Source organism: Cuculus canorus, chromosome 5 (genome assembly GCF_017976375.1).
Source record: "Cuculus canorus isolate bCucCan1 chromosome 5, bCucCan1.pri, whole genome shotgun sequence".
Classification (NCBI taxonomy): Eukaryota; Metazoa; Chordata; class Aves; order Cuculiformes; family Cuculidae; genus Cuculus; species Cuculus canorus.
In genome coordinates, this window is record NC_071405.1 from 8,558,937 (window position 1) to 8,574,296 (window position 15,360).

Below are 15,360 nucleotides of genomic sequence, written 5' to 3' on the forward strand. Positions count from 1 at the left end.
AATCTTGATAAAATATAGATGCTCACCTTACTTTTTGAGGAGTGGGTGTGTGGATTTCTGTTCAAAAGTGTTTTTTTATCTTAGAGCTAGAATGTGCTTTGTGTGATAAAGGGGTTGCTATAGTGATCAATGATTTGTATTTAAACATGAGCATACACTGTACTAGGGAAAGATTTTCAGTTAATAGCCAGAAGGTGAATTAAGGCCTGTCACTAGCGGTCTGAGTCACTCTCCTCTTTAAACGTTTATCTTCTGTCGCAGTTCAAGTAACACTTCTTTTCAATACAAGAAACTTATTTTTTAGAGCACACATGATGGGTCATAGGACTTCTGATGCAATTCCCTTCAGAAGTGTTGAGGGTAGCGTGTGTCTCAAACAAGACTCCAGACAAAACCACAAAATTTATAGCTACTTCCTCTCAATCTACTTATCAAGTGCTCAGATTCACCTGCCGGTGAAGCCCTGGCTTTTCATATTTTCCTAAGTTTCTAAGGACTCATGGCCCTGAATACAGAAGTCCACACGTGCACATGAGTGATGGAGACCTGCTGTCATACCTTTCGCAGAAGTAACAACAAAGAGAGAAAAATCACCACTTGGACAGCACACAAAGTGACTTGCTTGCCAATAAAAATACCTTTCTGTATGAACAGCAGGCTGCAAAGACAAAAATACAAGGCAGGCCAGGTTGCCTAGAGAGAACGTGATGTTATGGAAATGTTAAGTGCTGCTGTGTAGTCCTCAAGTTATTTCTGTCTGGTTGATGAAATCATATCTAAGAAGGAAACGTAATGAAACTGTGCTTGATTCATGTTTCCCTCTGCAAGTTCATCCCTCCCCACTTTCACCTGTGTTATTTGCTACCAAAGAGATGGAATCAAGAGATATCTGAAAACTGCTAATAAAGTGTGGAGACAACTGTGCTTGCTGTATAACATTGCTTTCATCTACATTCTTGAGCTGCCGAATGCAAACTCCAGTGCGTCATCATAAACCCATAGGTACAAAGATCCAAGAGGCACAATTTCCTACCCCAACAGAGCTAAGTATCTCATTTTCTGGCAGTGTGTAGGGCAGACTGAAGGCCAGCTGTTCGTTTTTTTGGAACAGAACAGCTAGAAAGGATTAGATTTTCAGGAAATTTCAAATTGTGCTACTACAGCTGTGGCCCCATTCACTGCAGAGAAACCTGCATGAACAGAGAGGCAGAGAGGGAAGAGAAATGCCAAAATCTGTGGCAGCGACCTTTCTGTGGGCAACCAAGCTCTAGAGACCTCACGGGATGGCCCTTTCGCAGAGCACTGTGCTATCTGGAACTCACCCCTACAAAGGTTTTCAGCCTTACAAAGCTTACGGGCACTCAATCTTCTTTCTGTGGAAATCATTGGACAAGAAATCCCCTTGGCTTTAGGAGCTCAGCTGGGGCTATGAGCCCTTTGTGAATGTATTGGTTATATAGACCCTTAAAGTGGAATCCAAGGAAAGTGTGGGTTTAGAGATTTTGTCTGAATTTCTTTCTTTCCCTCTTCCCGGCACAGTTGTTGAGATGTCAAGCCAAGTATACTGATTGATACCGTATGTCTAAGCCAGTCATTCAGGACAGCCAGGATCCACTTCACTAGGTAAAATAAGTCCATTTCTGCCAGAGAAACATGAAAGAGCAGCTAATTAGGGACAAGGCTTGAAATGGTACTTGTGGTTCCACTGCAGGGGCATAAAATTATCATTTTGTATCTAAAGAGAGGTCAGTTGAGTGGAGCATAATAGCACTTGGACATTTCTGGCATGTCAGAACATTTAGTTCCTGCAATAAAAGTCTTTCATTAATCCACACAATACCTTTGGATGAGAAGCTGCTTGTAGTAGGTAAACTGGGACTTGGGCATATCTGCCCCCTGATGCTATAAACATTCTTTGCATTTTTAAAACGTAGATACCAGGAGCAAAATAAGAGATATATTCCAAAGGAATATCAGAGGACACTGGAAACACTGCAGCACGTGTGAACCACGACAATGTAAAATATGGAAAAGGAGAAATGAGCCTCAGATGGGCAGATAAACAGTGCATGTCAGAGGCACGCAGCAAAGAGATGGCAGAGCTGCTGCCATGCGGAGTTCCCATGTGTTGTGTAGTATTTTATGGGACTGGTTTGTGCAGCAAACCAAAATGCTGTTCAAAACACCCCTTAGGGGTGGAATATGTGCACCGATGAGCTGCTTTTCATCTCTTTAACTGACTGCAGGCAGCATGCTCAGAGGAAAGGAAAATTTCTCTCAAAGACTTGTTGCTCAGAGTGTGATGGAGGTATTAATTTCCACAGCTGAAGAAGAGTCTCTTTTAACTCAGGCAGAAGATGTGACCTTTGTGCTGTTCTTTTAATATGTCTGGTATTTTTTCAGTAATTTAATTTTGTGGTAAAACAATAATAGAAACCAACATATCACACAAAAGGATTGCAAGAGAAAAGGGGGGATGCTAAGTTATCAGGTGTTTACAATGCCTTAAAATTTGTAACGTCTTCACGAGGCTTCAAAATAAAGGTACAGAAGAAAGGGAAAACAGAGGAGCTCTCAGGCTCTCTCCTTCCCTGGAAGGATGCCTGGTATCACTTGGGACCAGAGTGATAGTCAGGTGGCCAAGTCACAGGACACCTCCACCAGTTGCCCCCAGACTTCCAGGTGTTTCCCATTATCTAAGCCATAGAAACCACCCAGAAAAAGAGGCACAGATCTGACCCAGTGACCACAAGACACACACCCTGCACATATAGCCAATAAGAGAGGCCTGGGCCATTGCTAAATTATAGTAAACGCTGTCAGGTATCTAATAGCTCCAATTTCAGTTCAAAGATTGCAGTCAGAAACGGAGCAATAAAACAGCTTCTCTAAACAAGTGTTAGTAGCAAGAGGTAAAATACAAGCAAAAGGGGAAAGATACAGAGAGAGGTGCATGTTCAAGCACACGCACACACACAGAGGAGTACCGTTATCTTCTGTTATGCTGATCACTTTCTCACTTCATTCCTCCCTTAGAATTTTTTGGCCCCAGATATCCTTCAAAAACTTACAGCATGCGTAATAAATGACAATTCACCATACCTCAGGGCTCCAAGTCGATGAGCTGTCAGTAGCATCATTTACTTCCAATCCCTGCTTGGTAAATGCTGTCTCCATTTCCAAACATCTTTCCGTGGCTTGCTGACTAACGCCATTGGCAATGCTGGCCTCCATCCTAGGCCCTTTACGCTGCCCAGCGCCCCTACTCTCAATTGTTCTTCTTGAATCGAGAGAGACATGGTCATCTTCACGAAAGGATAGGTTGTCTTGGTAACTCAGTTGGCTTAGTCCATCCAGATCTAACAATTTCCAGTAAGAAAATAATTTCAGAAGGATTAGAATAAATTCCTCCCTCTCTAACTCCCAAAATGTGCCTTTCTGTCCTTTCTTTTCTTTTTTTTCCCCTCCCTTCCAGTTTTTGCAAGAGACAGATTCTATTCTGAGTTATATAGCATGAAATCTGTGAAATAACAAATCCTGTATAAATCAGCATTTGATGGAGTGGATATGGCTCACCTCTTCCTGAACTGAGAAACCTGTAGACTTTAAGAAGTTAACCACCAAATGCAATTACCAATGGAGTGTTTAGGATATTCAAGCTCCTTAGGGCTATTTTGTGGCCTCAAAGCAATTGCTTCCAGGAAAACATAGGTCAGACAAATTACAGAAATGCACAGCATAGCCTGATGGATAGGTATCGGCAATTTCCTTCTATGCAGGAGGAGAATGAGGAGGAGAAGACAGGAGATAGCATTGTCCTCAATCATCTCTGAGAGCTTCAGTGCACAGGACCAGCTCCACAAGCCAACTAGGAATCTCCAAATCCCATGTTTGGGATAAATTAACCCATGAGCATCTGCAAGGAGGTATGTTGCCTAATTTCTAGCCTGCTTTTATCAATTTTAATTCACCTGATCCTACATGTTTGCTCCATGGGTTCATTAATAGGAATAAAATAATCTTCTCTGGCTCAGACCACAGATTCCCTCTCTGCATCACTGGAGTCTCTATTTTGAACAGAGGGCAATCTTTCCTACTTGAAGACATCAGTGAGGGCTCTCTGGGTGGAGCAACAGAGATAATTATGTGTGTAGGGATATAAGTGAAAATAACATCATGATTTGGCCTTGCATGTGTTCTGCAAGCACTTTCAGAAGAAAATGAGGGACTTTCCTCTTCCTAATGCATCTGATGCCAGGCCTTGCTTTAGGAACAGAAAAGAGCTAAATTCTGCCTCCATCTCTTTCAAATAGCCAAGGAGCAGTTACAGTAAAAGAAAACAAGCCATGCTTCCCGACAGGTGATGACAGCAATGAAAACAGAATGACTTCCTTCGCAAACACAGATAAAGGTTTCACAGAATAGTTGATATTGGAAGCAATCTCTGGAAGTCATCTTGTCCATCCCTCTGTCCAAGCAGGTCTACCTGCTTGTTCATTTTAAAACCTGCAAGTTTGTTCTCAAGAAGGTCATTACTATACAACAATAATTATTTTCAAATTTGGTCTACAACTGAAATATTTTCAAAATAGCTTTAATTACTGAGTTTAATAGAAAACAATTAGTCTGCTTTGGTTTAGATGAATCAGCGTTCTCATCCCCTGCCTGATACAGGGGGACAGGAAGCCTGGTGACAACTGAAATGGAAAAGTCTGAGGTACACAATAACATTTTTGCCTCAGTTTTCACTGGCAATTGCTCATCCCGCATTTCTCAAGTCTCTGAATGTCAAGGCAAGGACTGGAGAAATCAAGTCCCACCCACTGCAGATGATCAGGTTTGAAATCCTTTGAGGGACCTGAACATCCAGTCTATAGAACCTGATGAAATGCATCCTAAGGTCCAGAGGGAACTGGCTGATGTAGTCACTGAGCCACTCTCCATTGTACTTGAAAAGTCATGGCACTCCGGAGAAGTCCCCAGTGACCGGAAATAAGGAAAATTCACACACATTCTTTAAAAGCATAAAATGGAAGATTCTGAGAACTACTGATCAGTCAATCTCACCTCTGTGCCCAGTAAGGTCATGGAGCAGACCTTCCTGGAAAATATGTGAAGGCATATGGGTGACAGGAAGGTGATCAGACACAGTCAGTATGGCTTCAAAAAGTGCAAATTCTGCCCAACTGCTCTGGTAGCCACCTATGATGGAGTGACTGCATTGTTTGATCAAGAGAAAGCAACACTTATTATGTAACTTGACTTCCATAAAGCCTTTGACATGGCCCCACACAACAACCTTCTCGCTAAATTAGAGTGATATGGATTTGATATCTGATGGATAAGAAGTTGACTGCAAAGCCTCATACAAAGAGTTGCAATCAATGGCCCAATATCCAGATGGAGATCAGTAACAAGTGGTGCTCTTCAGGGGTCTGTACTGGGACCAGTACTGTTCAGTACCTCTATTAATGGCATAGACAGTGGGACTGAATGCACCCTTAGCAAGTCTGCAGATGGCATCAAGATGAGTAACAAAGCTGATACACTTGAGGGAAGGGATGCCATGCAGTGGGACTTCAGGACTGCAAACTGGGCCAATGTGAACCTCATGAAGTTCAACAAGGCCAAGTACAAGCCCTGCATCTGGGTCAGAGCAATCCTCAATATCAGTACAGACTGAAGGATGAATTGTTTGAGAGCAGCCCTGCAGAGAAAGTCTTGGAGATACTAGTGGATGAAAAATTGTATATGAGCCAGCAATGCGCACTTGCAGCCCAGAAAGCCAACTTTTTACCCTGGGCTGCATGAAAGGAAGTGGTGCCAACAGATCAAGTGAGTCGATTCTTCCCCCCTACAGAGTCTGCTCTGTAATATTGCATCCACCTTGGGGAGGGCAGCACAAGGAAGACATGGACCTGTTGGAGCAGGTTTAAAGGAGGGTCATGAAAATGGTCATATGGCTGACCATTTTGTATGAGGAAAAGCAGAGACTTGAGATTGTAGAGGGTTTTGGGAAGACCTTATTGCTGTTATTTAATACCTAAAGGGGGCTTGTAAGAAAGATGGAGAGAGACCTTTTACCACTGCCTGTAGTGATAGGGCAAGGGGCAATGAACTGAAAGAGGGTAGATTTATGTTGGCTGTTAGGAAGAAATTCTTTATTTTGAGGTGGTGAGTTGCTGGAACAGGATCCCTCATTACTGGAAGTGTTCAGAGTCAGGTTGGATGGGGCAGGGAGTGTTGGACTAGACATTTAAAGGTCCCTTCCAATTCAAGTCATTCTATGATTCTGTATGTATCACTCTGTCTAGAAAAAAAAAGCCTCAAATCTTTCTGAATAGAAGAAATTCTATGTTTGGCCTTAGCAGCAAATATGCTGTTTCTGATTCCTACCTGCTTCACAAAACCAAACCAAACAACAACAACAACAACAAAAAACCCAAAATCAACAAGGGTAATGGGGATTATACTCAGAAAACATTTTCTGGACATGTGCAGAAGTTTGTTTCCCTTTCCTTGGCTGATCTATCAATTTTACAGCTCAGAGTTTAGAATAACTTTACACCTTTTCTTTAACTGTGAATGGCCTCACATTCTCCCTCCTAGTTCAAGCATAGGAACTTCAAGAGGTCTGAAAGCACTGCGAAGCTTTTTAACTATGATCCTCTTCTGAGACGTGGGAGATGGTTCTGGCAAGAGGGATCCAAATTCAGATTTCTCAAATTCCAGGTAAGTGCTCTTCTCACACCCTTTTGCAATGCGAAACCCACCTCTTCTCCTCCTCATCCTCCCATCTGTCAGACCTAGTCCTGAAACCAAGAGTCCCCATTGTCTTTCCTCTGCCCTGAGCTGAACATCTTGAGTGAAGGTAGAAAGTAATTTGATTTTTAGGCATTACTGTCATTCTTCTCTACAAAGTCAGAAAACACAAAGAAGTAAACATAAGACTATAAACAAGAAATAGAATAACAGAAATTCCACAAATTTATTGAGACTGAATGGGTATAGGCGCTCCTTAAGGCATTTAATTAGCAAGCCAATGCCTAATACACATTTTAAACAGTGGGTCATCCATCGAAGCACACACCACACAGCAGGCTTTCCCAATAAAATGCTACTGTAGTAAGAAATTATCCTCACACAATTGTCTTGTGATTTTGACTCCTGCTGGGATAATATCTAGATCAATAATAGAGGAATTTTCAAAAACTACATTAAAGCCATAAAAGGCTATTCATAACAGGAGAACTCCAGAAATATATTAGTCGAACAAGCCTTCCCTCTAAGATTGGCACAAAATGAATGTTTTAGGAAAGCAAATGTAATATTCAGGGAAAGGAAGCGAAAAGGTGATTCACCAAAACCATTTTAGTGAAACAGTCTAGCTTTTTCTTTAAATTTCAAGTAGTTTGGTAAGAGATAATCACTTATAAATACCAGTATTAGAGGATCATTACAGGTAATAGTCCAACTATACAGACTGGAACAACTACACCTCTCCAATTACATCTGTTCTAACATTATAATCACAAAAAAAATGGTCAAAACAGAAGTTCTTCATGTAAAGGAAAAGGTCAGAGCTGTAAAATGCCTGTAATTTACCTGAGAGATCTTTAAGGAAGAAAATGTCAACTGCCTTATGAATACCTGACACGAATAAACAGCACAGCATCAGGGATATATGTTGAGACAACCTTATCTAACTATCTGAACCTCAATTAGCCACAAGTCCCTGCAGAGCAATTGCAGCTAAACCTAAAATTAAGGACAAATAGCATTGTACACTAAAAGAGCATCAGTCCTGTCCCCAAACTTTCCCTGTTGTGTCATGTGTGGCCACAAGCCAAGAGGAGGCAAAGAGAATACTGGGGAACAGAAATCACCAACAAATCAGGAAAGTCTGTGTTCAAGGTCAGAGAACTGACCATGAAGAAACTGTGACATTTATCAGATGAAAGGGTGAGCATCACCTCCAAAAATAACTCTAAGAGGTACTGGGATATGGGAGCATGTCTCCAAAGATACAGCGAAAGCTCAGCACATCATACACTGAAAATCAGGCTGGGAAATACTGTGAATCACCCCTTACATTGTCTGATAAATGGCCTGGCTAACCCATAGTATATTTCTTCTTTTTAAATGATACACAATCTCTCAGTTCTATGAAGCATTACAATGTGCTAAAGAAATGTCCAGAGGGGCCTCATCAGATCCTAAAATGCACTGCCAGGTGCTGGAGTTAAAAGACTGAGGCCAGTAGATCTCGCTAAATTAACCCTACATAATTCATTGACCAGCAAGAAACACTGAGTTGAAGAGTTTAATGTGTGCCTGTTAGCTCCTCTGACCAACATGATGTTCGCTCTGCGGACTGCAGTGAATCACTGTGCTTTTACAGGAAAAAGCATGTATCTTCCTTGTGATTTTCCAAAATGAAAGTAATTTGATCCCTTCTTCTAGAATGTAAATAAACAAATAATGAAAGTTAAGAAGCTGCTTAAATACGGTCCAGAGGAGGAAAGCATTTCAGCTTGGATCTAGGTACTTCTGGACTTCAAATCTTCATACCTACCAGGAGTGATTTTCCAACAGTAACAGCAGCAAAGATATGAACTAGTGGGACTGAGGGATATTTGTTCTCATAAGCAGTAATTCTCTTGCTTGGCCCTTGCTATAGGCCCAGTTCCAAATCACTCTGCAGTACCCTTGCATCACATGCTTCTTCGCACAGAACCAAACCAGATGCAGGGAGACTGAGCAGCGCTTCTGCCCCAGGTTATTTTGAGATTAGCCACCAAAAAGCACTAAAAAACTTCCTAGAAGAGCCTCAAAGGAGAAGAATCATTATCTAATTACAATAAATCTAAACAAAAATGGCTTGTAAATTTTAGGGGTTAAAGAGAAAACGGATCTTAAGTTTCAAGTGACATTATGTAATCAGGCCAAGATTGTTTAATTTACCACATGCTGGGTAATAGCCTGAGAAGTCTCCATGTTTCCAGAACTAAAATAGGCTCTTTATTAACAGGGTGATTTGCAGAGAGGCTGTGGGCAGAGCTGGCATTCAAGCCATTCAGGTCCCCAGAGCATCCTCCTAACACTTCCTTCCAGCAGCGTGTACTCCTCTTTCCAAGCTCTATTTAGGTTACTACAAAGCTTTTTAACAGGTGAAAAGTCGCAGCTAAACATGTGCAGCATGCAAAACTGTCATGACATTGACAACAGATACAGAGGGTCAAGGAAAATACAACGTAAGAGCATGATGTGAGAAGACTGTGCCATATATATGTGGAGGCTGAGTAGAAGAGAAGTTATTCAGGGCCCTCCGAGGTGCTCAGCCTCACTCTATGCCTAGGTTTGTTATAGATTTCTGGTTCTGTAAGAAAAATGACCAGCTACATGAGTAAAAGGTCATGTTAAGACAACACAAGGAGAAGAGTTCTCAGGGAGAGGCTAAAGAAGGTCAAAAGCGCCATGATCCCAATCTGGACTCCACACTTTAAAAAAGATCCTTCATCCCTCTCATCCAGAAGGGTCCAGAGTTTCTGCTCAGCTGAAGCAATATTTGATACACCCGCAGGGTACAAAGATGGCTTTATACCCACAAACCTTTCTGTGTTTTGTGATCACAGCACCAGCTAGGGACCGAAATGGACTTACACATGGAGCTATCCTTCCAGCAGCTGGGGGGTAGCCAGCTGGGGGGTAATCTAGGGTTTACCCCAAGACCTCAGCCTTTCTCCGAGATAAATGCTTCGTACTGGGAGCTGTGGGTACATGCAACTATCAGTGTACACACTGTAACAGCAGCTCTACGTTCCTCAGAGGGCTCTCTGGGTTTGAAGGAGACCTGACATACCCAAGACTAGTTTATAAGCATTTGTAAGTAACAAAGCATCTAATCTTGAGGTTAGTGAAGAACGGGGCTGAGAACCAAACATCTCAGTGATAGCAGGCTTTAACATCTCCTTTCACCTTGTTTCTGAACAGCTATTTAACCAACATTAATATTACCTCTGCAAACAAAACTTAGAGCCCATCTGCACCATGTTATGCCAGGAGAAGACTTTGATGGAGAGACGTATCTTGAAATAATCGCTCTAATAAGAGGGTGCATCAAAATCAAGCAATTGTGTTTCAAAATTAAAACATTCAATGGAATGAAAAACAAAGGGCACTTTCACAGCTCTTCCCTCTAATGAACTTCTCCAGATTTTAGAATGTGTTCAGGCAAATTTTCTAAGTAGCTACATTTTTAAATGCATTTCATCTCTGTTTGTATAAAAGAGTCATTACATTAGTCCATAGAAGATCATAAAATTCTTCCTTTCTAAGCAATAAATTTTTAGTTTCTGCCATTGCCTGACATTCCGCGTATGTGCTGGCAAATGATACATTATAATTCATTCACTATTCACCTTGTGTTTGCAAAGCTGTTGCAAAAGGAGATGTTCAACTTCTGCTAAAAGGCTTGCTAAAGAAATGACTGAAGTGGCATAGTCCAAAAATAATTAGAATGAAGTCGTGCAGTCTTTACTCTGGCAAAACTGTCAATAAAATTTGTGAAAATCCCTGTGGATTAGAAGCCAGAGTTTGAAAGCCATATACAGTTAATGGAAAGATCTTAATGGACTTCAGCAGGGCTTGCATCCAGACTCTTCCCTCTAAGTATTTTAGAAATGAGCTGCAGGTAACCAACGGGGAAACCGAGTTTAGCAAGAGAGAAAGCAAGATTCAGGACTTGCTCTCCACAAGAAAAGGATCTGACCATGTTGAGGCTACAGATCTTGAAATCTCCAATTCCTTTAGACTTATTTCATGCAAGCAGTACCTTTGCATTCAGATACCTCTGTACGGTACTCCTCGTGGCTGGAGAGCAAATGGCTGAGTTTGAGTCTACGCTCCACACCTGCTGGTGTAACTTTTTCAGATACTTCTGATCGAAAACTTTGTGAGCATGACACAGACATCTCAAACTGCTTAATCACCTTGTCATCACTGCCTGAAGATGCTGTTTGTTCTTCATCCTCCCTGTAACTGTTTACTGGGAGAAAAAAGAAAGAACTCAGGGTTTAGACAATCTGCTGGCCTTGGCCAAGAAGCCAGATGACACAGCATACTTCTAGCTCTTGGATGGACCTTCTTGGGAGAAAAAAGGGGATCAAGGGTTGAGGGAGGACTGAGGAGTGAATTTGAGTATCATCTGCTTCTTCAATCCCTGGAAAGCCTGTGAATAACATATTGTATCAGCAACATTTACATACTATTAGATTTTGCCCAATCCTGCACATTACCCTATTTTTCTTAAAAAAAAAAAGAAAAAAAAGAAAAAAAAGAGGATATTCAACACTCATAAAATCATTAGCATGTGCAAAGACAAAGCAGTATGCAAAGGACTTGAACACTTGGTAATGCTTCCATTCCCCTTCAGCTCCTGCTAAGGTGGAAATGGAACTTCTTTTGTGCAGAAAAAGCAACTCAGGCGTACCCTGTTCTGGGTAATACCATGAACACATAAATACAGCACATGGCTCACAGGCATTGCTGACTCCATCTGCCAGCAGCAGAGGAACTCGGGAGACCAATGTAAATTGTAACCTTTAAAAGTGAAGATACACATTTGAGCATGTCCCCGTGAATGCCCTTCCCCTCCTGCTACCAACATATGCTTTGAGTATGAGATGACTGCACCCTCATTAGTGTGTGAATATCCGCCAGATGGGGGAAGGAGGGCTCAATACCTACTATATATACTTGGCCTTGCTTTGTCAGGACAAAAGCAGAGAGGCATTTTGCTGATCTCCCTGTCGTCAACATCAAGGAATCACAACAGCAGGATGTTCTGACCCACTGGCATCCAGAGAAGGGAGCGGTGAGGACAACAGGCAGTCGGTGTGTATGCGCGCGTTTGGAAACACACATGTGAACAAGGCAGCTGTCAAGTGTGGTTGGTCCGCTGCTTGCTCTTGAGCATGAAGTGTAAGATACGGTTGCTAAGAATCGCTTTGATAATCACTATGACACATCTGAACAGCTGAACAAACGGGCATTGCAGACAAATGGGTGAAGGGCAGCTTTCCCAGTGACACTGCCTGGTTTGGGAAGGAAAACACCTTTTTTTCACCCCGGACCTCACTTACAACAATCACACGGCTACAGGTAGGGAAACTGAATTCTGTTAGGTCTATTAAAAATCCGCAGTATAAAAGGAATGACAATTACTGTCACTGCTCCATAAATTTACCTGCACAGAAGACAGCTCTCAACTCTCCAGCAGAGAGGACAGAGTGAGGAAGCTGGCAGTAGCAAAGCAAACTGCTCCCACCACCAGCCCAGCAGAGGCTGGCTTCCTTCATGCTGCCACACTGGCAGCTTTGACCATCTCGTCTGTTTTGCCATGATTTGATGATAGGCCTTCTAGAAAATTGCTCTCAATTAGAGGAAAAAGCTAAGTATTTCTATTCTGATAAAAACGAAAAAAAGTTTTAGACATTGGTTTATAAATGGTCAGTGACCAGCTATCATAAAAACTGATTATTTTAACATAAGCTGTTAAAAATCAGTGTCTCTGAATTTTTTTTTAAATAAAAATTATTTCAAGCTGTAAAGATCCTATGGCCTAAATATGCTGTAATCCATTGAAACAATCGAACGCATAAAACTAAACATTCCTTTCCAGGCAACTGTATTATCAATTCACTACCTGCTGCTCGTGCAACCTCTACAAAATTAATTTAAATGCTTAGCTGATGCTGGTAAGTTCTATTGATACTTGTATATCTTTTGGTCACTTAAGACAAAAATGAAAATTATTTTAGTTTAAACAAAGCCCAATTTTCACTTAAAGAGCTTAAAAATATCCTGAGTAAAATACCATCTTTAGCAATTAAGCCCTATCTTTCACCATTTTCTAAAACAACACTAAGATTAAAATTCTGAGTCCATGGGCACAAGGCTGTATACATCAATAAATGTGCATTAACATAGTGTACAATTCTGGTTATTACAAGAAATTTCTGAAAGGCCACATGTACCACACACTCCTGGACCACGTATGTAAGGGCACTCCCTGGGGTGACCTGCATGCAACTCTGCAAAACAGAGCAAACCCTTTTTCTAGGACAAAAGAAGGGCGAGGGGATGGAGAGGAGGAGTTTGGCCTGCTCTGATGATTGGCCACTTGACTTTGACTTTAACTTTACAAATCCCCAAAGCATGACTGCATCACTTGTTATGACACTGGATGCTATTTCTTGCTAGCATTTGGAAGCTTACAAGCTAATTAAACGGTGGCGCTGGGGAATCTGTAGCAAACGCTTGATGCGTTTGCTGCTGAATCTTTGCCTGAGCAGCAGACAGCTCTGTGTCAACTTAATATCTCTATATTAATAAAACTAACTTTACCCAGGGGAGAGAAAAACATTTGCCATTCAAATACACAAGTGCCCTGATTAGGAAAGGACGAGGGGGAAACATTTTCTGTATCACCATGGAAACTTAAATAAAGGACCCATAATTACAATCTAAATTCTGGAAAGATAATGAATACATCTTGAGATCTGCAGATGTTGTGTAGCATATACATATTTCTAGCAACTTCAACTCAATTACTTCTATGCAGCATCTGTTTTACAAATCAACTTCCCATCTCTCATAAGGAGGCATGTGGGATTTATTTTTTTCTCCCTGGAGGAGACAGTGGGGGAGGAAAGAGGGTGACCTCTTTTTCTGGCAAGGTATTTCAAACTACCACTATTTATTTAGAAATTTCAAACACCCAATCAGTTACAGAGTTAGCTTACGGGCATCCAAATACACTAAGCTAAAATGCATGAAATAAATAATTCAAGAATTCTCCACAGCATTACCAAGTATAAAGAATAACTTATCTTTTGCTCAAAGCTTATCCAAGAAAAAAAATCACCGAATAAAATACACAGCGTAGGTGTAAAATATAGATGTACTGCATGCATTCTGTCTGCCTGCATGTTAAAAAAAAACCCAACCAAACAGACAACAGTCATATTGGCTGAACAAAGAAGTTTGCAAACGCCAAATTTCTGCCTTCCTATACACTTAACATGCTGCCCTTGTGTGTCCACCTTCTTCCTGAAGATTTTGATTCTGCTTTGAGGAAGTTGGTGAGAGTTTCAATGGGAGCATCACTAAAACCCTGAAGGAAGCAGCTGTACTGTACAAAATAAAATTATTTGATCATACAACCAAAGACAATATCAGTACATCTATGCATAATGCATATAGTTGGATGATCCCAGGAGTGCTCCGTGATGTGTTTTTTGCTATTATAGAAGCACTCACATACGTCTGGCCTTAAAATTTTCATGATCAGGATGACATAGAGAAACAGTGGTCCACAACGGCTCCTGCTCAGCAAAACCCAAGAACTGCATACAGAAAGAAAAGGGCTTTTCTTTTGGAAAATTGAAAAGGCCTGCTGCAAACAAGGGATATGATAAAGCTTCTTATTAAAAAAAGGAGGAAGATTTTGTAAAGGGAACATTTAGCAACACATGGATTTGGTACTACCAATTCTCATGCAACTACAGCTCTGATTTGCAGTGTCTTCAATCTGGAACCATGTTCTCACTCTTGTTGTCAATCATTTGAACTGGGATTTCAAACAAATGTACAAAGTAACTCAACTGCCTGATTTATAGGTTTGACTAGGGAGGAGAGAACTCTAAGCCTTCCTTTATGCTCAAAACTATTTGGAGATACAATCTGATCATCAAAAATCCTTCCTTTTATAAAACAGAAATAAAATCCAAACCATCCACCTAGAACTCAAAGGTACTTAAAATCAACGGAGACTGTGCTGTGATAGAGTAAATCCGTGTTTCTACACATGCTGTTATGGACACACAGACTGTGCGCAGTGACTGTGTACCACTGACTAATGTCGACTAGTTGTTTACTAGTGAACAGAAGGCAGCCTTCACCTGCGCTTTCTCCTTGTGGAGGCACATGTGGTTTTGTCCCTTTCTGGTAGGTACACCAACCAGGAAGCCAATTAGTAACCAGTGGTAAGCATAAGGTCCACCCCTCTTTGCTTGAGTGCCAAGTGAGAGCATCCTGCTTTTGCAAGAAGTCAATTTCTACCTCTTTATCTATCCTAACACCATGACCAAATCGACTGGGAGCTCTCCGAGGCAAACACACTTGGACGGTTGCAAGGGATGCAGGCAGGTAGAATCACAACTTGGCAGCTTCCATACCAGGGGACATGGCCAACAAAAAAAAAAAAAGAATAAAAAGCAAGCAAAAAAAAAGTCAGAATGCAATCAGAAATAAGTCATTAGTTGGCTTTGACCATCAAGCACTTCCATAGTCCAACAA

The 15,360-nt window shown here is 41.3% G+C and overlaps 1 protein-coding gene across 8 annotated transcripts in view; it reads right to left on the reverse strand.

Moving 5' to 3' along the window:
- Window positions 1–15,360, reverse strand: part of SYT16 (synaptotagmin 16) — a 110,337-nt gene that overhangs the window by 14,380 nt on the left and 80,597 nt on the right. For 5 of the 8 annotated variants that reach the window (XM_054068785.1, XM_054068781.1, XM_054068784.1 and 2 more), the window contains 2 exons: window positions 10,835–11,047; window positions 3,103–3,359 (listed from right to left, as the gene is read on the reverse strand). In XM_054068785.1, coding sequence (XP_053924760.1) covers window positions 3,103–3,359; window positions 10,835–11,047 — 470 coding nt within the window. Of the gene's footprint in view, window positions 1–3,102; window positions 3,360–10,834; window positions 11,048–15,360 lie in introns of those variants that run through there. The other 3 variants (XM_054068788.1, XM_054068789.1, XM_054068786.1) reach the window with 3 other exon arrangements.